General features: G+C 32.8%; 3 protein-coding genes and 1 pseudogene across 3 annotated transcripts; 3 read left to right on the top strand and 1 right to left on the bottom strand.

Annotated features, from left to right (window-relative positions):
* Nucleotides 1–359: 359 nt before the first annotated feature.
* Nucleotides 360–3,042, top strand: LOC128167451 (E3 ubiquitin-protein ligase TRIM36-like). The gene is made up of 2 exons (XM_052833180.1): nucleotides 360–834; nucleotides 1,136–3,042. Exons 1-2 carry the CDS (start codon nucleotides 788–790, stop codon nucleotides 2,817–2,819), a joined length of 1,731 nt encoding a protein of 576 aa, XP_052689140.1. The 5' UTR covers nucleotides 360–787; the 3' UTR covers nucleotides 2,820–3,042.
* A 7,104-nt stretch (nucleotides 3,043–10,146) lies between these two features.
* LOC128167186 (uncharacterized) lies at nucleotides 10,147–11,848 on the top strand (annotated as a pseudogene).
* Nucleotides 11,849–13,213: 1,365 nt separating this feature from the next.
* On the top strand, nucleotides 13,214–24,574 carry LOC128168049 (uncharacterized). The gene is made up of 5 exons (XM_052834136.1): nucleotides 13,214–13,683; nucleotides 21,047–22,758; nucleotides 22,980–23,177; nucleotides 23,372–23,533; nucleotides 23,926–24,574. The coding sequence occupies exons 2-5, from the start codon at nucleotides 21,283–21,285 to the stop codon at nucleotides 24,475–24,477; spliced, it is 2,388 nt and encodes a 795-aa protein (XP_052690096.1). The 5' UTR covers nucleotides 13,214–13,683; nucleotides 21,047–21,282; the 3' UTR covers nucleotides 24,478–24,574.
* LOC128168050 (uncharacterized) lies at nucleotides 13,796–20,128 on the bottom strand. The gene is made up of 4 exons (XM_052834138.1): nucleotides 19,759–20,128; nucleotides 18,350–18,537; nucleotides 17,134–17,247; nucleotides 13,796–14,050 (listed from the first exon to the last, which is right to left on the bottom strand). Exons 1-4 carry the CDS (start codon nucleotides 20,044–20,046, stop codon nucleotides 13,930–13,932), a joined length of 711 nt encoding a protein of 236 aa, XP_052690098.1. The 5' UTR covers nucleotides 20,047–20,128; the 3' UTR covers nucleotides 13,796–13,929.
* Nucleotides 24,575–26,537: the final 1,963 nt, after the last annotated feature.

Genomic DNA, 26,537 nt, shown 5'->3' with positions numbered 1-26,537 from the left:
GATATCAAATGTCATAATAATAACCTCATCCAGAAATATATGAAATCCCGTTGCTACACTTTTTTTTCATTGGGATATTTTGTCACAAATTGTTAAACATATTGTAAATATTCCAGGCGATCTACCAGATAAATGCAGTTCAAAATGGATTTATAACTTAAAGCGTCGCTCTTCACTAACGTTTGTGTTAAAAGTTTTAAAACTTTTAATTAAAATTGTTACAAGTTTTGAATTATAATAGTTAAAAGATTATTATAGTAAAGATATATAGATAATTAGGTGCTTGTATGACTCTATATAATGATTATTCATACGTTTTCTTAGTCCGATTATGTCATTGTTTGCATTTATAAATCAAAATCAGGAAGTGTATCTGAGGTATGCGTTTTCTTTTTAAGCTTAGTTACGTTTGATATACCGGTACACTTGTATGACTCTAAATTACGATTACGATTATTTATACGTTTCCTTAGTCCAATTATGTTACTGTTTGCATTTATAATTCAAAATCAGGAAGTGTATCTGAAGGTATGCGTTTTCTTTTCAAGCTTATTTACATTTAATACACCGGTACACTCCAACCAGAACATGCTTTAATTTGATTGTTTAATGTGCCCGTTCCTCTCTCCATATCAAGATTGAAATGTCGCTTGTAAATTAGATTATTTCGTGGTTTTCGTTAAGAGTTTGTGCTTTATATTTCACATAAAAGTTTGTTCCTGACATATGAATCGATCACGTTTTTACGATCTGATAACAAAACGTACAAGAGAAACTGTTCGTCTTGATGGTTACCGAACCTTTTGTGATTATATTTCAATGGATTAATAGCAAGTAAGTGAGAAGTTTACTTAAATGGGTTTTTTTTCCTTTTTAACTAAAAAAATAATAAAAAATATCTTTTCTGTTTTCTAACGTAACTTTTAAAGTATGGATATGATTGTTTTGATAGTTGCTTACAGAATATTGAGCTAAAATTAGGCAAAAGACAAAAGAGATTTTCAAAGTTATTATTGGATATAAACGGAATAAAGCCTATATACGGAAAACTTTTCATCGAAATATATTATTATGAATCAATTTTTCCAATTGAAAACAGACTTATTTAAAGATTCTCTATTTTGTTTGTCAAAAGATTGTGTCTAGCGATGGACCCCTGGAACAGCGCCCAGGATGTTGTACGCTGCACCCTGTGTCAAACTCCTAAAGACCCCATGCACTGTGAAGTTTGTCATATACATCTATGTAAAGATTGTGTAGAAAAGCATTTATCTGATTTCTCTAAAGTTCACAAAGTGGTCACATTCAAACAATACTTGACGACTCTGAAATATCCTATGTGCAGGAAACATCCCGCCAAACAATGTGAATTCCACTGTGAACAATGTGACATTCCTTTTTGTGCAAAATGTGTTTCTTCCGGAAAACATTTAAGACACAAGACAGTTGACATTTCTATTAACATTGAAAACAAAAAGAAACTCTTGCAGAATGATTTGCAGGAATTGGAGAAAAACATCTATCCACGCTATCTAGATCTTGCATCTGACATTCCAGTACAGAAAGCTGACCTAAGTAGAAACTCGCAGTTATTGACAACAGCCATCAACAAACAGGGAGAAGTTTGGCACAGAGAAATAGACACCATTGTAAAGAACCTTACATCTGACGTCTATAAAATGGAATGCGAACATATGACTGTGCTTGGTCATCATGAAGTCAATATCACCCAAAATATTTCTAAAATCACCGAAGCTATAGAAGATCTGAAAGAAATATTGGAATCTGACGATATTTTGCTTATCTCAGAGTATAAACCAAAAAATGCTGAATTTAGAAGATTGCCGTCAAAAGTCAAAGTGTCCTTACCAAATTTTGTGCCAAAAAACATAATAAGAAATTGGCTTATTCAACAGTTTGGTTCTCTTTCAACATTATCTTTTACAACCGAGGAACAGGAATACAAAATACCGACCCAGAGAGCAGAGTTCTCTCCTCCAGACCGGTCGCTGATCGATGTACCTCGGGTGATCACAGCTATAGATACCGGGTATAAATGCCTAAACAGCGTAGATTGTTTGAACGATGATAAGATCTGGACGTGTGGAGATGGAAAAATTCTGAAACTTTATAACCTTCAGAAAGAAATAGTGAAGTCAGTTGAAACCAAATTTGAGAATCAGACACGGGACATAGCAGTTACTAGGAACGAAAATCTAGTTTTTACCGAATACAATGACAGAACTGTTAACGTGCTGTATGAGAATGAACAGATGCAGGCAGTGATCAAAATAACGGGTTGGATTCCTAGAAGTTTATGTTGTACCTCATCGAACGACCTTCTTGTTGTCATGGAGAGTGATGATTATAAACAGATAAAAGTCGTGCGCTACTCTGGCGCCACAGAAAAACAACGCTATCAGTTTGATGACAAAAAAAGGCCTCTCTATTCATCTGGGTCCGTAAAATACATCTGTGAGAACAGGAATCGCGATATTTGCGTAAGTGACTGTAGAGTCCACGCGGTAGTGGTAGTCAATCAGACCGGGAAACTCCGCTTTACCTACACTGGTCCTCCCTCTACTACCAAGGAATCTTTCGGTCCTGTTGGTATTGCTACCGACAGCCTGAGTCGGATCCTTACAGCAGACTGGAACAATCACCGTATCCACATTGTAAATGAAGATGGACAGTTCCTGCGATACATAAACAACTGTGATTTACTCTCTCCCTGGGGTTTATGTGTGGACTCCAGTGACAACCTCTTTGTGGCAGAGTGGGGCACGGCAATAGTAAAAAAAATCAAATATTGCATTTAACGAGGCTTGGTGGTCAAAAATGAGCCATCACTATTTCCTTAGAGTATTAGATCTGATTATTGTAGCTATAAACTATTCTTAAGTATGCAAAACATTTCCAATTATACAAATATGTTCTTCTCGAGGAGATCAAAATAGTTCAATAAAGGTCATGATCTCCCAGTTTTCTTTAACTTTCAAACTACGTTCGTATGCATGCAATTTAATGATCATTTTTCATACATTTTGGGTACACATATTGTTATTGCAAATTTTAAATTTGCATTAATATTGGCAATAAATCTTGTTTTAAATGAAGATTCATGCTTGTAAAATATGAAACAACCACAACCTTATAATTATAATTGAAGGTTTAGTATTGATATTAAATCAATACTTTATTTTTCTTTGTTTTAAACCAAACTGCAAAACATATTATTCATCGGACTTTATTGTATTTGAACATTTGCTGACCAAAATGATATTTCCATAAAAACAAAAAATATTGATTAATTTCATAGTTAAATTTTTCATAGTAAAAACTTTTTTTTATAAATCAACGTAATATAGACGTATCGATCTCAAGTATGCATAGAAGGTTATTTTCGCCCCGTGTAACTTTCGCCTTCTTACACTTGCAAACAGTTTTGCCCCGCCTTGAATTCACCAGCTAGACAACGAGGGCCAAAAAGTCGAAAATAAAACGGGAGCAAATACTGTATTAGATATGTTCATGTAAGATCTTTAAGCATACGGCCATTGCCATAATGTGAAAATATTCTGGACATTCGTGTTTCGAGTTATTTAGAATTGCTTGAAAGACGCATCAACGGATATAATTTGGGTTTTCTGTAATCGTTTTGAACACTTGCTAGCTGTGGAGCCTTCACAAGGATGCAAACAGGCCCTCTACTTCAGATCTCTGGATTTGTAAAATGCAAACGATTTTCAAATTATGCAAAAGTTGCTGTTACCGTGTTTAATCAGAAATAGACTTTATCACATGTTTACAGTATATTTAATGTTTATTAGCCTGTTTAAAGGGATATGGTCAAAATTTGAGCTGAAAAGTTAAAAAGTTGTTTCTTTTTTAGTTTTCAAAACTAACAATGCTTCATTGTACAGGGCAATATGAAAACATATTAGATGCTATGTAGCTAAGGACTGCGAACGATAGCATTGTCTAGCCGCCTAACTAAAAGTCATTTTTTGAAAGTTGTCTAATTAAAGTTAATTTTTTATAATAATGTAAACATTTATTTATATTTTTATTAAATATAAATGATTTGGTCAAACAAAGAGAGATAACTTTGTATTTTAGGTTAAAATAGCTCATTTCATAATAGAAAATATCGGAAAACGGAAATTATTTTTAAAACATCCCCCCCCCCCCACCCCCGTGAAACAAAAATTCATTTTGAGGGGTTTTAATTATTGTTATTTAGCATATTTTTACCAAAGGGTTTGTCGTTTCAGGGGGGGGACATATGTCTACTGACCGAAATACATTCAGAAAAAAGAATTTTGCTTTGTAAATTTTCGAAAACTGATTAACAGATGTGAATTAAAATGAAATTTTACTTTAATATATATCATAAATATGTTATTATTAAGTTTTTATGCACATATTGGCCGCTAAATAAAATTTCCTCACTCATAGAAACCGATTTCAATGAAATTTTTTTAAACCCCGCGTTAGCAAAACTTTTGTTTGAAAATAAATTATTTGATTACAAATTTTATTTTTATATAAATTGATTAGGATTTTTTTTTGGCATAACAAGTATATTACTTAATTCGTCGGAACATGAACTTAATTCTTAGTTCTTACAATACCTACTTTGTCCAGTTTTAATAAATTTATGTTTTCCATCTAGCCCTTCCAGGCCGCCGTATCATTAAGATAATTCTAGTCAACAAACATTTGAGAATCAATCGTCGAGTGATATAACGTAATGTTCTTTTTTATGTGAGCTAGATTAAATTCATGGCACGTTTTCGCATACATTTTCATACTACAAGGTAATATGAGATTCAAAATAAAATAATATATTATCAGTATTAGTAACTGATACTTTGAGTTCATAACAAACTAATAATACATACTAAACAAAACAAAGAATTTTCAGCTTTTGTATACGACTAAAAACTCGACGAGATTCCCATCAGTAGAGCTAATGATAAATAAATGTCAATTTTTGCTCAATTTTTAATCATAAATTTATAAAGAACAGCCGAATTATTGATGTTGGAATCTTGGGGTGCCGAGGTGGTACTAAAATTTTATAGTCATTTAAACTGTTTAAAAAAAAGTATTTAAAAAGTTAGTGTGAAAATCAAAACATATTATTTATAATTATAGTAATCTGTGCATGTTAGTTCAAGTGAAAATCGGCTCCTTCAAATAGTGTATTATTCACTAGATTGATATAGATAAATGTTTATAAATTGTAACGAAGAAATTCTACTTTATAAAATGCAGCGGAATAAAATAAAGTCTACATAAAATGAGCAAACAAAGAAATCAAACTAGCGTTTCTCGTTTGATGCGAGAAGCAATCTAATCTGCAATAAATAAATCTTTCATGGCAATACTTGTACCGATCCTCACTCTCAACAAAAAGTACGCCAACACAAATACAATAAAATTGCTGCTGTTTCAGCTTGGTTTGAAATGCTTAATATATAACAGCTTTATCACTGTCAAATCTATGAAGATGTTTTATTTTTTTAACTGTAAAAAATCCTTATGTCATTTTAATACCAATGCGTTTACATCTATCGTGATATCCGTGAAGTGTAACATTAAAATTGTATAATATGGAAGATATTTACTGCATATTGATCATATGCAATCAAACGAAGGAAACCTCATTTACTGATCTAGCTCTTTGATTCTTTCTCATTACTTACATTTTCAAACAGTCATATTTAATCTAGTTTATTCCGCCTAGGATTACATTTTGCAACGTCTTAAATTGAATTCACAGGTTTTAACTTAGAAAAATATTAACATGCATCTCTCAATATAAAGCATCGTAGGAACAATTTAAGAGAATAGATTAACAACAATTTATTTCAGTTTATCTACTTACACTTTTTTATAACACTTTGTACAGAATTATCATTAAAAGCTTTGAATTAATCAGACTTTCAGCATAGATAGATTAGTTCAGGAGAGGAATCCAATAATATAGAAAGTACGAGTCTTTTACTTCAGATTCTGCTGGACAAGCATCACACACACAGGATGTAACAATTGAAAACGTATCGAAAACGGATGGCACATAAACAGCACGTACTACCCCTTGACAACATTTCCTATCGCATCCACTTTCAAAATTTGCACAAGTTCCATTCCGGATTCCAGTTTCTGATTTCACATAGCAAAACAGACAAGAACGTGGACTGTTTTCTTTCAGACTCTTTAAAAAGTTTTGGTTTGAACAGTCATACATTCCATCGCCATCTGGAACCACACTTGTAAGGTAATGGTCTGGATCCGAAAAAGGGAAATCCTCTCTCGCTTCCAATCGGACGAAAATGGAAATGAAAGCTAACCATCCTGTCCATATCATAAAGGTGGAACACTTATTCATTTCTAGGTTGTTATTGTTGTTGTTGTTGATCTTTTAATTCTTTATCAAAAATAATAATATGCTCGTTTCATACCATTCCTCTTCCTTATATATAGTCGTTCAAGGACAAGGGAGCTTAATACATACGCCAACATGCGCCATGTGGGTAAACTTTGTCACATATAAATATGCTTCATAAGAATTACAAAAATGCAAAAATCGCTCTTAATTAACACTTGGGTCGGCGTCTGGTTAGAGGTTTTAAGAAAGGCCTAGAACCAGATGGATAAAAAAACGTACTTTTCCTACTTTTTAAATAGTGTTCGCTGAAGCAATTACTAGTATTAAGTAAAGCAAAAAACAAAAGTTGCAACATGATTCCACAGTATGGCGCTGTGAAGATAAGAAAGATATATTAAGGAAGTTTGTTAATAGAACGTTAGACGGACATAAACAGTTAAGTACAAACGTTTCATAGTTTGTTTGTAAACAGTTGACTTTGAACTTAAACACTAGTAATATTAATGCTTTTTGATCGGTGTAAAGATCTATAAAAAAAAAAATAGTAAACAGACATGCGACAAAAATACCATAATATTCTATAATAAGTACATGCAAATTAAGTTGACACATTCTGTTTAAGCATAATTATGAACTAAAATATGACTTCGTTTTTAAAAATGCCGAACATTGGTTCAAAACAAAGAGCTAGTGTCCTAGTACAAAAAGTTTCGCTGCCAAAGCAGGATAAAATTCTTTTTTAAAAATCATTAATTTGGAACGAAAATATCAATGCAATTTTAATCAAATACACATTTATAAATCCAAATCAATTGTTTAACAATGTATCAGACATTTAAAGACCGTTTCAAAAATCAGTTAATGCAGTTAATGCATTAATTTGCAGGTGAAATATTCAAGTTAAAAATAATTATTTGTAAATATACTAATGCATAGTTGTAAACAAATTTTAAATTCTAAATGAGCTAAGAATAAGTTTTTCAGGACTTCAATATCTGGTACCTTGGTAGCCTCTCCTAAACAAAGGATGGCGAATTGTTGTGTTTTCATAGGTGAGATTGTAGCCATTGCTACAAAATAAAAACCAAAGGCAGAAGCACATTTGCGGTTGCAGGAGGGGCATTAGACAAATTTCGTCTCGGTGAAGTGCGTACTCTCGGACTATGCTGAGATATTTGCTGCGTTTTTCCTCGACATTGACAAGTTATCAATAAAATAATATGTTACGGGAAGCAATGCTTTAACTTTAAGATTTTAAATGCACGTTTTCTTTTTTTAATTAATGCAATATTAAATGTATAGATATATACTAAGTAGCATGTTTCAGGTTCCCAAACCAACCGTCGTAGGAAAACACATACGTTAATATCGTAAACTATAAATGTATGTTATGGTAACTTTGAAATGCTGTCAAAGGGGAAATCACAGAATGAGAAGTGAAATTCAGTAAATTGAAAGCCGACTGTAGGATAACAAAAGACACCTTTTCAGTTTACATTCAGTTGACACGATGGATTACACAGTTTCCACTGTTCAGGAAGACATGTATAAATATATTAGAAATGTTCACTGCCAACCGATCCTCCTTTTTTCAAGCTGTGATGAGAAACACTAATTTTTCACTCATTTTGGCATAAACATATGTGACCCCATTTACATGACATCAGTTCAAGGATACTACTCTGGAAAATGACAAACACAAGCAGACTAAAATAGAATGTATTTTGGGCTTTTGCGCATTATATATATATATATATATATATATATATATATATATATATATATATATATATATATATATATATATATATATATATATATATAGAAAGCATTGAATAGAATCAACAACACTAGGTATCTTTAAAGTGTCGGATCTACTATATATACTAAACCAGTTAACTGAATATATAAAGCACTAGAAATGGCTAACGACACGAACAATAGAAATTGACAATATCTATTGTTCGTGTCGTCAAACATACTTCTTATAATAAGAAATTCATGAAATTTTGACACAGTCAAACAGATCATATTAGCAAATGATTCTATCAGTTTAATCAAATTTGACCTTTTTGTTTTTGCATAAAGGTCACGTCAAGGTCACTACCTTTTTCATCAACGTAAAGGATGATAAAAATAAGGGTAGATCTGTGTAATTCGGACATTTGTTGAAGATTTGAAGATTCTATTCTTCAATGAAATGATAGAATATCAGAATGTCTATCAGATTATATTACTAAATTGGAATGAATATTTATATTAAAATTGATATTGCTTAGCCCGCATTTCCTCTAATTTTCTTAAATTTTGAAGAAATTTTGATTATTTTTTAATGCTTCCAATAATAGAATATTTCTGATTTTTATGTATTATGAAGACTTAATATAAAGATATAAATTGACAGAAAAGCTAATATATTGACCATTTGATAAGAGAGAAAAAACTGATTTTAGTGATTTTTTCACAAAAATCAATGTATAGAATGGGCGCTTTAAAAACCTTATAAAAATGTAATTTCATAGGCAAATCGATTTTTTAAAAACATATTCTGAAACCCAAGTATCATATCATTAGTTTACATTAGTAAAAAAAATCAAACATTAATGTTATTGCTTTTAAAATGCTAAAACGGACTCATTAATCTGCAGCAACTCTGAACTGCGAAACATGTGATATTTTCCTACGCGAATATTACGCCAAAAATATAGTCCTTGTTAGATTCTGAACATTGATTACTTTTTCTATGCCAAGTTTTATGATAATAAAAAAGAAAGAAAAAATATACTATTTTAATTTCCTTTCATCTTGATTTAATGAACAATTAATCAAATTTACGTTTGACAAGCTTAAGTCGAAAACCAGAAAAGACTCCTTCCTTAAATGACTTTTCAAAACAATTCCTATAGACGTAGACGATTACGTTATCCTTTCAGTCACTTTTCCAGATGTACATCTCAGTAACCATCAGTTTACTGAATACTAGTATTAGAGTTTTCATGTTTTTTTCACCTGGTTAATTTTAATTCAATATAATAACTTTTTTAGTTAGCATGCTTATTGAATGTAAGAAACAACATCTTTTTACTGGAAACTGTTTATCAAAAATGTGATTTTTTGCTTTTTTAATTACTGTCAAATAATGTTAAGGCAATTTATACCTTTTCTTTAAGGCACATTTTAATTTAAAAAACTACGTTATTCATAGAGCTCTGTAAAAGAGATATATTTTATTTAATCTGAATGATGCAACAATGCTTTCTTCTTTTTAACGATTTCTTATATTTAATTGCATGTTTTTATTATTAGTGTATAGATCTCAATACGCAAAAGCAGTTCCAAGTCATACGGTTGAAAGTCATTTGCAACGGGAATCAAAAATATTATTACATTTCAAACAAAATGTAACGATTTCTGTCCTTAATAATTGAGAGATTTTGCTGGAGATTTTGAATCATTATTAAATGCGAAATATGATTCTATTTTGCTCAGACCTTATGTTTAAATACCAACAATCAGAGAATAAAGATTAAAAACAGAAAAGTCGAATCACATAATTATAGATTAGCCATTTTCGCAGACTCATAAAAATATAATTAAACATGTATGTTTCTGCCAATTTAATGCATCTATTCTTCTATTTCTTAGACATTTTCTATGTCATATACGATTAGATGATATGTTTGCAATTAATTTGATTATATTTTTATATTTTAGCAATGCTGTATTCATTCGTTGATTTCACTTATTGTTTTTTTTTTAATTAAATGCAGCGATGGTACCGAAACACATTTCTGGGGAGGGATGGGTCTGTGAATGGCGTGATACACAACACTAACACGTGTACCGTCACCCTATTTAACATCATTGTTGGTAACCTAGTGTTGACCCCTCTTTATATAAAATGAAACATTTTCAAATCACATTCCAAACATCACGAATACTTTATCATAGAATCATGGGCTTGTTAATGAGATCATTTGGCCTTTTTTTAATGTTTTGTGTATATTGTTTTGTGAATGGTGGACCATTGTTCTCAGATGAAATGCTTAACACGGGTAACACCTTCACAAAGGACCTTCCTTTGTCTATGCAACGTTTACTGGACAAATTTATGGAGTCCGTAGATGCCATTAACGGTGATGAAAATTCCGATATTTCCTTTCATTCATTAGGTAAAGTTTTTTTGTTTGTCAAAAAAAAAAACAATGAAAAAGTAACTAAATATTTACAATATTGTTTTGAAAAAAAAAATTGAAAAAATCTAATTGAACTTATCTTTGCTTCAGAAAACGTGGATGGTGTGTATGAATTGGACATCAGGGAAATTCTGGCGGACCATGACGTCACTGGAGTGGATCTCATAATGACATCATCTACACCCAGTTCCTGTCGTTTCGTTTGGGTGGAAAATGACATCAGTAAGATTTTGATTTCTTAAAATACTCTTACATTATTTGTATTATTATTACTACACTCAGTGAAATGAAATATGACATTTTCTCATCGTAGCGGCCTACTGTATTCAGTACAAATAAAGTTAATTTATATAATACCTTAAAGTTTTTACTATCACGGATATTTTTATTTTATTTATTCTTAGAATTGGATGGTAGACGCATCAAAGAATACGTTTTCTTTAATATTGATCATCTACTGGCAATAGAGCATTCCTCTATGTTATCGACTATCAGAATAGTGCCTTCCTCAGATTGTTTCAGACAGCATGAACCGACTTACTCGTTTTTTGTGATCTACAGAAATTTAACAAAAGACAAGGTGTATAACGAGTTAGACAATATGGGGATTTCTAGATTCAAACGAGATACGAAAAAGATGGATCCCAGAAATGACACGTGTAACGTTGTTCCATGGACTGTCGATTTTGCCGAACTGGGGTGGGATAAGTTCATTTCGTTTCCACTTACCTATAACGCAAACGCATGTGAAGGAAAATGTGTACAATCAAGAAACTGCGACAACGCTATAAACAAGCCTATCAATATGCTAAAAAACTACGAAATTTTGCGAAGATTATACGCATATTGTCCGGATGTCTCTCTGCTGGATCACAGTTGTTGTAGACCATCCAAGTATGGCTCACAAGGCATTGTGTTTCGTGGCCCATCTGGCTCTTTGTTTTTTAAAGTTGTGTCCCAGATGCGAGTTCTTGAGTGCAGCTCAAATTGAACAGCTTCGTCGAGGTTTTTTTTATTTGCTAAAATCAATGTTTCGCGATCCTTATCATCCGTCCTGTTTTCGATGTCTCACTTTAGAAGTATGTTATGATTTACATTGATAGATTTTGGTCATCTCCCATTAATATTTATGATTTTTCATTCATTTAGTCATCGTTTTCAAAACGTTCGTGTATTAAATACTTCTTACATTGTTTCATTTTAATCCATGCTTCTAACCACTGCATATGTAACCTAATAAAAGTGTAAATTTTAATTGTGTCTTTTTTATGTAAAAGCATTGTGTTGTGTTTGTTTTTGATTATTCACTTAAAGGATTAGCATTATTTTCCCTTCATATTCAACCAAAACATACCTTATATTAAACACATCTCTTTATATTCATTAATTTAAAATTAAAAAATGGTACTGTGTAGATTAAGCAGCTATAAAGAGAAAAAATGTTGGCTTTGGTAAAATTACTCTTTGATATGAAAAGGGGTTTTTCTTATCCTAACTTTGAAAATTCATTGTTACACAAGAGTGGCAATGTTTTATCTGTTTCGAGTATGCTAACATGACTATTGCCTCAAGGTTGAATCCACTCTTTAAACAAAAAGTTATGTATCCCATATATACGATAGAGCTCAGGGCCTCTTCTCTGCTAGACTTCCACTTAACAGAATTATGCAATTTGACATAATATCAAAAATGATTTACAAGAACTTTTAAAAGTGCTTAGCACCTGACGAAATCTTTCAAATAAAACATTTATAACTAGACTTTGAAAGTATTCAACACGTGCCCTGATAAATATAGTTTTACTCTTTTATTACGTAATAAGTTCTTGGCATTAGATTGTCATAAACTACAAAACATTTGAATAATATTTGCCTCTGCATTAGATTTTAATACGATGCCCTTGCACTACTAAGTCATATAAGTACTGACATTCCCATTTTTTACTGATAAACTTAGACATTTACTGACAATGTACTGACATTACTGATAAACTTAGAAAAGTACTGACGTTTTTACTGACGGTACTGATAAACTTAGAAAAGTACTGAAAAACTTAGACAGTACTGATAAACTTAGAGAAGTACTGACAATTTTTACTGACGGTACTGAAAAACTTAGAGAAGTACTGACAAGTACTGAAAAGTACTGACCCCATTGTTTTTACTCTTACTGAGTGAAATTTTACCTGATCTTTTATCTTTTATGTAATTTTTCATCATTAATAATTTATAATTAAGCTATATATGTAGTATAAACATGCAGTGTAAATTTTATATAGACTGCATGATGATATTAATTTTGAAGTTTTAAGTGGGTCTGTTATATTTAATTTGTTTATTGATAAACAAATTATGATTAGAAAAATTGTCTAAATTAAGAAATAATGTGTAATATGGGGCCTTATTTGTTACACATAGAATTGTGTTGTACAAATAGAAAGGGGGGGGGGGTGTTGGATATGGAGGTTTGCGAATGACTCGGGATGTCACTTTTTTTTCAATATTTTGACGTAAAACATCTTAATGTTTTTAATTCAATATGTTTTGCCATATGCAGCGAATCACATGTAAAATTAAAAAAAATTGTATATTACATAATTTGATGCGGGATACAACGTAAGGCTAACCGGTATTTAGACCTACCGCGCTAATAAAAAAATCAAGTGAAGGTGCATGGTGACATGGTAAAGACGACTTGTGTTAACTTTATACCAACATTGGTACAGTTTGTTGGACAGGAATTATTCTGAAAGAAATAATATTGCGCAAAATCTTAACATCACAAAAATATAACTGTTTAATGGATGTGCTAAACACGGTATTCGGATTTGAGGAAATTCGAACTAGATGATTCACTCGTGCACATGCAGGTGGGGTGCGTTTTGTGTACAGTAGTGAAAACTGTAGATCTATACTATGGACACCTTGGATATTATTTCAGTGCATTATCGCCTTCAAAAAGATCTATTATAGAGAAGATATAACTGATTGTAATCGACACACGATTGTGTTCTACAAATCGAAGTTACAACGGAGCATGTCCCTTGCCTATGGTGTACCCGGCTGTTACTGTCAACTCTTAGAAGCTTGTGTAAGTATTTTTAAATACATGTTTACACAAAATATATACTGAACACAAATGTATGCATTGAACACACACTGATATAAAGTGTAAAACTAAAGAAAAATGTATAACAAGTATGATAATTTAATTTCATTTTATTAAACTTAAAAGCAGAATGTAGAACTACATTAGCTGTACTATATAGAACACACCACTGTCAATACGTAATTTGATAATATTAATTAAAGAGTTCAGTCTTCGTTAGGTAGGATGCTAGATCTTCTTCATCTTCTGGGCATAGAGTGCTAGGGGGGTGTCACTGTCCGAGCTGTCACTGTCGGTGTCCTCATGGTGCGGGGGTACGGCTTCCGCATCATCACGGTTGTCTGCGCCACTGAGAACAAAAAAAAAATATATAAATTACAGCATTCTGGTTCATGGAGATGTTTGCAGATGAGTTTTCTAATTTTTAGCTCACCTGAGCTGAAAGCTCAAGTGAGCTATTCTGATCACATTTTGTCCGTCGTCCGTCTGTCCGTCTGTCCGTCTGTCCGTCCGTCCGTCTGTCCGTCTGTCCGTCTGTAAACTTTTTACATTTTGCACTTCTTCTCTAAAACTGCTTATCCAATTTCAACCAAATTTGGCACAAAGCATCCTTATGGGAGGGCGAATATAAATTGCAAAAATTAAAGTCCTATCTGTATTCAAAGCGGAGAAAACCTTGAAACTGTAGAAAAAGGGGGGTGCATTTTTAAAAATCTTCTTCTCAAGAACTACCGTGGCAAATTCAATGTAGTTTAGCATAAATTATCCTTATGGGAAGGAAAATATAAATTGCAAAAATTAAGTGGTAATTTTGTTTCAAATCGAAGTTATTACGAAAATAATAATAAAGGAAAGGCGTATTTCAATCGGGCTCGGCATCCGGTAAAATGGGTAGGCAAGACTTGGCCTAGGCAAAACAAAAGATTGGCAGTTATTAATCTGCCAATCTCATTAAAATTTCAGGATATTTGATGGACTAGTATATTTGTATTCGCTGTAGATATTGCTGCAAAATAATGCGTATTTGGAATTGACAATTGCCGATCTGCCCTGGCATTTATTTTGCCACGGCCCGGGTTTGCATTACCCATTTTACCAAGACTCGTATTCCATACTTCTAAAACGAGGTTCTTTGTTTAAAGCAGCCATGACATTATACGAAAAAGGGTCGATCTGACTATGATGAATTTGCTTGTTGTGCAACAGTTCGCGTATGAAGGGAAGTTTTGAAACATGAAAAATATATTGGTGCCGATTTTGTGAAGTAAATTGAGGCTAAATATTTCAATGCGTTGACAGTTTTCACACATGATGTTGGTGTTAGCTTGTTCTGATTTTCGTTTCGTTTTCATTATTTATGCTTTGTAACCTGGAAACTATCGTCTGTATTTCGTGATTTTTCGTATCAAATCAATCAGAGACTTCGGTAAATCAAACAGTTACGTTAACTGTTTACCTGCGCATATTAAGCAAAGTCTGATGTAGGGGTACTGAAATACAATTCATTCTATCGGTAATTCGGCATTATCTTTTGCGTAATGGTAGATTAATGCTATAGGTTTTGTTGAGATGCTCGGCATTTTCTCTAGTTTATTCAGTTTAAATAGAGTTTAATATCGCTTACGGAAATATGTAGGTATATCCATGTATATATATATGATTCATTTCGAAAAAATAAATTGTTTTCTTTATTTGTTATACATGTAGTGCATGTTGTTTACAATTTCTATTTACTAACCATATTTGAGTGTTAAGCTTTGAATTATAAGCAAGATACAGAGATTTGCTCACAATTCTATGTTTGTACACAGATCTTAAAAGCTAAAGATTAAAAAAGTATAAAAAATAGTCAATATTTATTACGAAAATTTTCAAAATCTGTTCTTCCAGAAACCCACTTATTGAATTGTAAACTTAACCTTTTTAGCTCACCTGAGGATGGGACCACAATGGGGGGTCGAAGTTTATCATGAATATATAGAGTAACTCTTAAGAAATCTTCTTCTCAGAAACTAATCGGCCAGGAAAGCTGAAACTTGTGTGGAAGCATCTTCAGGTAGTGTAGATTCAAAGATGTGAAAATCATGACCCCTGGGGGTAGGGTGGGGCCACAATGGAGGGTCGAAGTTTAACATATGAATATAAAAAGTAAATCTTTAAAAATCTTCTTCTCAGAAACTAATCAGCCAGGAAAGCTGACACTTGTGTGGATGCATCCTTAGGTAGTGAAGATTCAAATTTGTGAAAATCATGACCCCCGAGGGTAGGGAGGGGCCACAATAGGGGATCGACGTTTTACATAGGAATATATACAGTAAATCTTTAAAAATCTTCTTCTCAGAAAATAATCAGACAGGAAAGCTGACACTTGTGTGGATGCATCCTCAGGTAGTGTAAATTTTAAAGTTGTGAAAATCATGACCCCCGGGTGTAGGGTGGGGCCACAATGGGGGATCAAAGTTTAACATAGGAATATATACAGTAAATCTTTAAAAATCTTCTTCTCAGAAACTAATTCACAGGCAAAGCTGGAACTTGTGTGGAAGGATCCTCAGGTAGTGTAGATTCAAAGTTGTGAAAATCATGACCCCTGGGGGTAGGTTGGGGCCACAATGGGGGATCGAAGTTTAACATATTATTATATACAGTAAATCTTCTTCTCAGAAACTAATTAGCCAGGAAAGCTAAAACTTGTGTGGAAGCATACTCAGGTAGTGTAGATTCAAATTTGTGAAAATCATGACCCCTGGGGGTAGGTTTGGGCCACAATGGGAGGTCGATGTTTTACATATGAATAAACAGAGTTATTCTTTAAAAATCTTCTTCTCAGAAACTAATCAGCCAGGAAAGCTGAAACTTGTGTGAAAGCATCCTCAGGTAGTGTAGATTCAAAGTTGTGAAAATAATGATCCCCAGGGGTAGGGTGGGGCCACAATGGGGGGGGGGGGTCAAAGTTTAACAAAGGAATATATAGGGTAAATCTTTAAAAATCTTCTCAAAAACTAATCAGCCAGATGATTCTTTATAATTGTTAAGACTTTGGCCCCAGGACAATTCTTTGGCCTCACGAGAAGGTTCAGAGTTTGATGTACGTTTATATCCCATATATAAACTATTGTTAGGGATCTTTTTTAGATCTGCAATACTCAACATATGATATGACTATAAAATCATCCTGTTAGAAAAGGGACTAATGATTATAAACATAAGAATATCCAGGGGAAAATGGATTTTATTTATACAGGATTTACATGAATTATTGTACATTGTCCAGATAGTTTGTATTATGACTCCATTGAGCTGATTTTATCATACCTCTTGTTCCTCAGGTGAGCGATGTGGCCCATGGGCCTCTTGTTTTATTATTTGGAATTAAAGCATACTACATGTAAAGAATGGGTATATAAAATATTGAAAGTTATTATAACATACGTCTCATGTTCCTCCTCCAACAGCCCTGCTGGTTCTCCATCTTTACTTTTGTTGATCTTCCTTTTCCTGCTCAAAAAACTCCTCACTGAAATGCCACTCTTTTGAGCTTCCTTCCTGAAATTAAATAAAACAATTTATGTTATACATAAATATATCAATAATAATACATGTACAACACATGTATCACATTGTTTTTAGCAATTAGTTAATCAGATATAATTTTAAACTGCATAAATGTTAAATCATGCATATTTATAAACATTCCAAGAACTTTATTAATGGAATAAAGTGTTAAGCATCTAACTTTTATTATTATTATTTTATTTTGTTATTACTGTAACAAGTCTTTTAATCATTCATGGAATCACTTTTAATTCACAAAGAAAATTCGATTGAAAAATGCTTGACATTGTATTGAATTAATGTAAATTTGAATTGTGCCTTAAGCTTGCAGAAAATTATCATAATCAAAATTCCATCAACATCTTTTAATTATATTTTTTAAGCAATTAACCTTAAAAGATGTAAGAACTTATATTTTGTTCACCTCTACTTTTTGTATTTTTGCATTAAAATTTGTTTAAAACAATTTAGATGAATTGATCTTTAATAAAAATGTCAATAATTAGTTTTTTAAAAAATAATTTCTTCTAATTTTAAATTGCTAATTCTAATTGATAACAATAAACAATTTTTCTGATGAATATTAAAATAAAAAGCCTATTTACATTTCCTGTAAGCGTATATAGCCCAGAGGGAAGTTTGTTGATTTCATTGTTAGTTAGTTGTTGATTCTGTGTAAATTGGACCGTCAAAAAGAACAATAGGACCTAATTAGGCTAGTGAGACCAACTAACATTGAGAACAGCTACCCTTACAGAAGTATACACGCTGACTTGACTGCAAATAAACAAGTAGTAGTTGATAGCTATAAATTCCTTAGTATTGATGTAAGATGTAAATTACTGCAAATTTGATCACATTAAATCATGAAGACAAAAAGACTTTAAAATATTAAAAATGTACCATAATTGCTTCTTTTCTAAAGTCTTAACAGTAATACTATACAGTTTGTGAGGGATTAAAAATTATAACTGAATTTTGTCTGGGTTGCTCAGTTTTATCTCAAGCGTTATGCTCATTAACTTGAAAGTTACTGTCTATTGGGTGTATAATTATTACAATAATTAATAGCAGGAGCACATTTTCAACTTACTCCTTTTTGGTGTAGAACCGCATCCAGTATATGGATTTCTTCATTCTGGCTTGGATTTTCTGTCTTATTGTTGGAGTTTGAGGCATGTCACAAGAAAAGGAAGTCATCACTTCAGTTGTTGCTGCTTCCCAGTTAGAGTCCTTCTTTCCAGTCAGACTATACTTGGTCACAACACTGTTGACCGACTTCTGCAAGAAATAAGAAGAATTAATTAGTTTGCACAGCTGTTATCATAATCAGTGTATTTTTTTTTTTTTGAAATATTGCATTCATAGAACCATTCATACACATTTTTCTTTGATATATATATATAAATTAACAAAATTTATCATATTCATGGGTTCTTAACTTCTGATCAATCAATTATGATATCATTTATCCATAAAAGATTAGGACAAGGCTATATTGACTATTTTAATGATTAAATGATCATGGCAGGCCTAGCTACCAAAAGTTATTAATATTTTACCACATGATTATGATTGTCTATCTCTCTCAGAAAATATGTCATTTTTTTACCAAGTTCATAATTTTATAAAAAGCTGTAAAAGGGTTTAGAATGTAACTTAACACCAACAATAAACAAAGTGCTCAATTCTAAATGTAAATGTAGAACAATTCATGAGCCCATCATAGCTGCTATATATTACAAATATATATAATTTCTCTCTCTCTCTCTCTCTCGCTCTCTATCATCTGTCGTTAACTAGTTGCTTTATCTTCTTCATTCTGTATAAGTAAGTATAATGCATATGTAAAGCTTAACAATGCATACACTACTACTATCATAAGTACAATAAACATGTATTTATGTACCTTGATCTTTAATTGAGAGATGCTGTTCATATTCATTTATATACTTCTGTGTATAACTGTATATTTGTGAATAAAATACAGTAGGCCTAACTTCTTAAACTAAACTAACTATTTTATGAAGTGAACTTAGTGAAAACATTTTTAAGCAAGAAATATTCAGTAGAAATTAGTTGTGTGATGTTCACAAGCAGGTAATCAAAGCCTTCAATGAGTCTGTACTTCTACCATCATCCCATTTGCAAATACGAAGGTTTTACTTTTATTTTTTACATTATTTTGAATTCCCTTTTTAAAACTGTCATAATATACATATTCATAAAATACTTAATTTTACTTATGTTATATAATAAGTACAACTTAATTTGTGCTAGAAAACTGCATCAAGTTATTAATTAGATTTTATTAACAAGTGATTAAATATCAAGGGATTGTCATTGCATGTTGGTATGAAACTTGCTCCTTAATTAAAAATACTTCATTCTTTGTTTCTGAATATTTAACCCATTCTTAATTGAGCCTTTCAAAAATTATCACCCCCCCCTCCCCACACACACACACTTTGTATTTGTGTGCATCAAATGGATCAACATTACCTGTAGAACTGTGTGTTCATAGGTTCCCCTTGTCCAAAATCCACTGGGATCAAGACCTTGAGGTGTTTCTAGCATTGTCTGGGTTCCAACTGATACTTTGGAAATACTGCATGGAGGATCCTGGCCAACTTTTAGTCGCAAACAACATACACAGTTAAAGTCACAAGTTTTAGTCACACTGGGGGGCACATGATACACAACATTGGACATATTCTGCACACAGCCTGATCCGTTAGCATTGTAGGAAAAGTCCGATTGACTAAACGATAAATTTTGGTAAGGATTCATGATGAACACTGTACATGCACTTTCACCTAATTCCAAAATACACTTCTGTTGGGTATAAACCTTAGCTTTTACAATGTTTTACTTAGAGTGGCACACAGTATTCCATTGGTCGAAAGATTAATGATGGTTTAACAAACAGCTTAATTTGGTACTAATTAAGGCAATTAAACTGCTCAAAATGAAAGATCCGACCAATTTCAATTTAATTACACTGCAACTAATTTGAGATAATAAGTTTAAAGAATAAAACAAATGTTACAAATTTATATATTTAATATGAAGTTGATGGACCAAAATATGCCTATAAAACATTGCATTTTTATTTTAAAATGTTTTTCAGTTCCTGGAAAATAGTATTTATATGTACCATTGCAATAAAATTAATCTATGTAAGTGATAAGTAATTATTCATAAGAATCAATATTAACCTTTAATGCTCTGTGCATATCATGATTTTAATGAAATATTTTTTTTAATTCTATCTTTATTATATGTTTTTGATCTCCTCCTTTGTAGTAATTTTTTTCTTAATGGTAAACGAAATTTTAAGTAATTGTTTAAATATGATATCAATTAAATTGAAAATTAGTTCATGAACTTACAGTGTAATTAACACTTGACTGAAAAGGGGGGAGGGTCAATTCATTCTATTGGTTGAGAAAATCAGCCAATGAAGCGATAGCTGCACTCTGTGAATTAGCTGACCATCATCTGAGCCTAATGTATCTCATAGTATTTTCATGTGTAATGAGAGGTCATGGGTTTTCTGTATATGTGTTTGTTGTATCTGTCCTGTACATTATGTTTGTCCAAGAAAGGAATAATGGTATGTTTTATTGAATTTACCATGAAGTTTATATTTGGATTAATTTGACTCATTTTACTGAATCAGGGTTACTTAATGTATTATGTCAATAACATATAGTTTTTATTAAGACAATCCTATGATTTTGAAATGAATATATAACAATTAAAATTATTTTTTTCATTTACAATATAGGGCTTAGATTTTGCAAATGCAAATCCTGCTGTGGAAAATGGATCCCAACAAGCTCTTTCTACCGCCATGCTGAAGATGATATAGCAAGGAAACAGAGAGCCCTTTGCCCCAAGTTCAGTTTCGATGAAGATGCCTATAGAGATCCTAAGCTTCAATCACCTCTGTTTGAAGGATCCGAAACTACCATTTTGGAGGCAGTGACTGAACATTTGTATGTTTTCGCTGTAAATCATGGAATGTCCAAAGGAGCTGTTTCTGATGTTTTACAAAGTCATAAAGCGACGCTTCCTAAACCAAATCAATTGCCAGGATCGTTTCAGGAAGCTAAGCGGATGATAAAACATTTGCTGATACCCCTCTTGAAATATGAAGTGTGCATCAATGACTGTGTCATATTTCGAGACAAACACTTAGATTTGGACCAGTGCCCATCGTGTGGTGAACCAAGGAGGCTGAATGGTTGTGTCCGAAAGTCGTTTACGTACATGCCAATTGGACCAAGACTTGCGAGATGGTTCGGGACATCAAACTTGTGCCAACTTCTTTACGCGGATAAGATATCTATCAATGGGACATTGACAGACTTTACCGATGGTGATCTTTACGAATCTTGGTTTCGAGAAGGAGGTGTGTTTGAAAATATGAAAGAAGAACATTGTGTTCCCCTCTCTCTATTTGCGGATGGAGTGAATCCAAATAAACACCAGTCTGCTCAGAAGTCTATGTGGCCTGTTATGTTGACTTGGATAAACTTGCCAAGAAATATTCGACAGGTTCTTGGTCCAATGCTGTTAGTGGGAATAATTCCTAGTGGATTAAAGGGCTGTGAACCTAAAACATTGGAGCCATACTTTGAACTTTTAACAGAGGAACTCCTAGAGCTGACTGAATTCCCTGTTTGGATGTCATACATTGGAGCACCAGTGAAAGTGAAAGTTGCCTTGTTACAGTTCTTGTGTGACATTCCAGCATTCTCCAAAGTTTTACATTTAAGTGGACAAGCAGCCCTTAGATCATGCCCCTACTGTCAAGAGAATGGATATTACTGTCACCATTTAAAGAAAACCATCCATTTGTCAAACAGAAGTTTCTTACCACTGGACGACAGTTTACGAAACTCTGAAGGCTTTGGACTGAAAGAAAGAGACACTAATATTCCTGTGGCTTATTCTAGAGATGAAGAGATACAAAAGAGGAAGGAATATGACACCTTACCGAACAAAACCCAGAAACTGAAACACCAAAAACAGACCGGGCTGAAAGGAACATATAACTTCATGAAACTGCCATATCATGACAGAGCCAGTCAAATGCAGCCAGATGGGATGCATACCATTGCAGACTTTATAAATCATTTGATGGACATGTTAACTGGCAAACATGACAGTTCCAGTGTCAGAAACTGTGAAAAAAAATTCAACCGGTTTCCAGAGATATGGATTCCTGAGGATTATTCAGCATCCACCATGGCAGCATCACAGAGTACAAAAGGAAAGAAATCCTTGAAAAGAAAGAGGATTGGTGAAAATGTGAATCCACTGGACATAGGACACTTTGCTTTGCCACGCACCCCTTGGTCACTTTCAAAGGAAGAAATAAAGACTGCAGATGAAAGAGCGTCCACTATCAGATACAGCACAATGCATGAAGTGACACCGGGACCACACTTTTCTAAACCTTGGACCCTACGTACTATGTGTTCAAAATTACAGGTACGTTTATATTTTCATTAGCCCAAGATTTACATGAAAATAAGTAGTCAAATGTACTTATATGTAGCATGTTTTTTATTTTAAAATAAAATATACTGGTATATTGATTCATACAAATTCTTAAATATAGTTATACATACATTTTACTTCAGGACAATTTGTTTTTCCTTATAACCAGATTTATTTTGATTTACTATATCAATTTTAATCTCTTATTACAGTTTGTAACCAGTGGAGCTTTGGAATGGTGCATCAAAGGGTTTTTGCCAACTCAACAAGAAGAGACTCTACGCAAAGTTTTGGATGTAATCAGAAGACTGGTAACACCCACTCTGAGCCAACAGGACTTGCCCTTTCTGCAGAAAGATGCTCATACAGCATTGGTTTTATTTGAGAGAGATTTTCCTTTGTCTATGCAGGTATTTAAGGTTTTAGAGATCAGATTTCATTTGCAATTTTATCAATTTGTTTTATGCTTTTAAAATAAATGGTAAATAATACTTCTTTACCAAAGGAACAAGCAAATTAGCAAAGGATCGCCCAAAATCAATCATTTTTGTATATGATTTTTCACAGTTTAATTAGTGAATTACATTAATATAATTTTTTTTAGAACCTGGTCACTCATCTGTTGCATCATCTTGTTGATGGCTTTTCCACCAATGGACCACTGTATGGGAGATGGCTGTTTGCGTACGAGAGAGCGAATGGATGGATCTCACGACAATGCCTGAAGAAAGGATCCGAAGAATCCACTGTCATGGAGACCTATGCAGTGAGTATTTGGAAGATTTCTAGTGTAATTTCATTAATATTAATCTTAACTCTTATGAACACATTTTGTGCTGCATGTCAATATCTTAAAATTGAGATCATTCTATGCTTGGCTCTCAGTGTCTTATCAATTATATATGTAGCTGCCAGGTCATAGTCACATAGTCATAGTAGCACTATAGCAGTTCAACTGAAGGTATAAAATGGTTACGACAATTTATCTGTCAGATTAAGAGATTAACGTTCTTAACAACTAGGCAGGTGTAAGTTCATACCATGAAAGTAGAAAAATTTGTTACCATAAATTATGTATACTATGTACATGTATGTATTATGCATACAGTATAATGAGTTCTATACATCCTTTATGTGTTCGTATTTAATTCTTTTCAGGTTTATGACTGGTGCATGTACATGGTACTGAGCAAGAAATATGTTCCATCAGCATCTACAGTGAAGAATCGCCTTGCATCCATCTGTGACGACTTTGGACCATTGTACAAATTCGATGCTGAATCAGGGACAAAAGTGACTTTGACTAGTGAGTTGAAAACACATATGAAGACATTTTACGAACTTGTCTTAAAATTCAACATCTTTCATTTTGAAGAAAAGGTAAAGGAGAAGGTACGATTCCACTCTGATGAAAAAAAACTGTTTTCACAAAGTGCGGCCACATCAAAGAATGGAAGTTTGGTGAAGTTGTTTTGTCCATCCGACAGCAACTTGTTTGGAAACATTCGCAGTCTCTTTGAACACAATGTGAACCTGACCCTCCAAACCTGGGCAGTGGTGGATGTTTACCCCCGAGCTGAGAAGAGAGATGGAAGTATTGATGTGCCAGACACCGTCATCGGTCAAAGACTTATTCATGTGGATTTAATTTGTGATCCTGCTGTGTATGTTAAAAAAAATGAGACAATTCATGTTCTTAATTCTTGTTAAAGATTTCTTTTGCAGGAAATATATGTAATGAACACAGTCACAAACTGTATAGGAATGCTTACATGCATACATGGACCATGGATTGAATGCAACTTGTTTTTCAATATCAGAAATAAGATCAGTATATCTCATTGAGTTTACATAAACAGTAACATTCATTATTGATCTTTTAATTGCTAAAACAGTTGTTATATATCAAGTATGAACTTTGTATAATTTGACATGAACATTTTGCTTTCGCAAACCATATGCGATGTGCATCGATATTGATGGACAAATAGAATGGCTTTCATGTAATACTGTTTGATTGTTTGTTGTTATTTCTACAGAGAGAGAGAGAGAGAGAGAGAGAGAGAGAGAGAGAGAGAGAGAGAGAGAGAGAGAGAGAACATGCCAGTTAGTGATGGAGAAATTGATATGTTGTCATGCTGTAAATTTTCTATTACTGCCACCAACATGACAACTATCTGCTGGTATGGTCAAAATGCCTGGCATAGCTTCAGTAAAAATAATAAAACAAGAATATCAATTAAGAAGAGATAGAAAAAATGAATTTGTATTTGAGATAAACTGATTTAGCGTGAAAAAATTCACGCTTATTTGTTGGTGACACTCCTGCAAACATAATTTTCCTGTTATGAAGACAATAATTAAAAAACCCAACAACAATAAACACTGAGATTATATGTGTTACGTGTATAATTACTGTCAATCCAAATAAATCGCACGTAATTATAATATAATCAATATTAAATAAATATTGTAGCTTTCCCGGTTTGAATATGAAATAGTTTTTTAGATTAACAAAAAACGTGTGCTAAGATAGAATATAATTTCAGTAGAAAGTAATTTATCGCATTTCTTCGTCTCGTTGTTTCACATGTACGCGTGTATGTTTACGTAAAATCTAGTCTACTCAAGCTTTAATGTAGATGGATAGGGTTCGTTTTGAGATCTATATTATATCATAAAGACAAAAATAAAAAACCTGAGATTTACTGATAAACGCATTCGACCTCTGTCCCAAGCGCTCCATCTTATGTATACGGAAACACAGAGCATTAATTTACTTTATATGTAAAATACATGGACTCCAAAATCAGGAACGTTTGTGTTTTCTGCGGGGGAGGGGGGGGGGGGGGAGTCTGAGCCATATTTTTGGTAATTATGCACATTTAAGAAATTAGATTTTTCCAGGATGCCAGACCTCCCGAACCCCTCTAAATCCGCGCATTTGATAATGCGGTAGATTGAGAGAGCTGTTAAGGGTGATCGAATTTATGGATGTTTTGCTCATGGGTGTCAATTTTTTACTGACTTTTCGGATCAAAACTCATGCTTACAACATAAATATTAAAAAATCCATCAATTTCTTTTTCTTTCTTTTTTTTTTAAAGTTAAATTAGGCTCGGTTTCTCCTTCAAGCTGCGTGGTCCGATTTAAAATCCATAGGTATAGTTTTCAACGATGGTTATGCTAAGTATGTGTATAATAATAGACATTGCAGTAATTTTCCCGGTCAATTAAGCCACATTTCAATGAAAAAAATATGTACCAAATATGTTAAGAAAACAAGCGACCAAAAAGGAAATCGCGATATTTCGCCTCATGTTAAAATTCGCCCCTGACGTAGAAACCGGTATGGTTGTATCACGACTTCGACATCGCTATAAATAACGGTCATATTGTTCAGGTAAATTAAATAAAAACATGTGTACATTTTGTTCACTAATATTACTGAAGTTTGCCTTGTTTACAATCAATGCATAACATGCGGGTTTAATAAACCCAATCATCCGGGGGACGAAACCAAACTTTTCTAAACATTCCGTGATGCATTTTGGTTTGTTTTTTCGTTAGCCCAAAAATAAATTATTTTATTTACTTTAAATATTTCTACCTTTGAACGGAGGCCGATTCTTCTGATGTAAATAGGAGAAAGTCTATAACTTTCTAAGATAATTGGTTTGTATGGAAAATTATTTGAGACTATACGTAAAAACTGACCAAAAAATCGGACCAAGCAGCTAGCTTTCACTTATGAGAATAACATATAAAAT

The sequence above is a fragment of the Crassostrea angulata genome, chromosome 10, assembly GCF_025612915.1.
Source record: "Crassostrea angulata isolate pt1a10 chromosome 10, ASM2561291v2, whole genome shotgun sequence".
NCBI lineage: Eukaryota > Metazoa > Mollusca > Bivalvia > Ostreida > Ostreidae > Magallana > Magallana angulata.
Note: the sequence above shows the minus strand (reverse complement) of the source record. Positions and strands in the feature narration are given on the sequence as shown.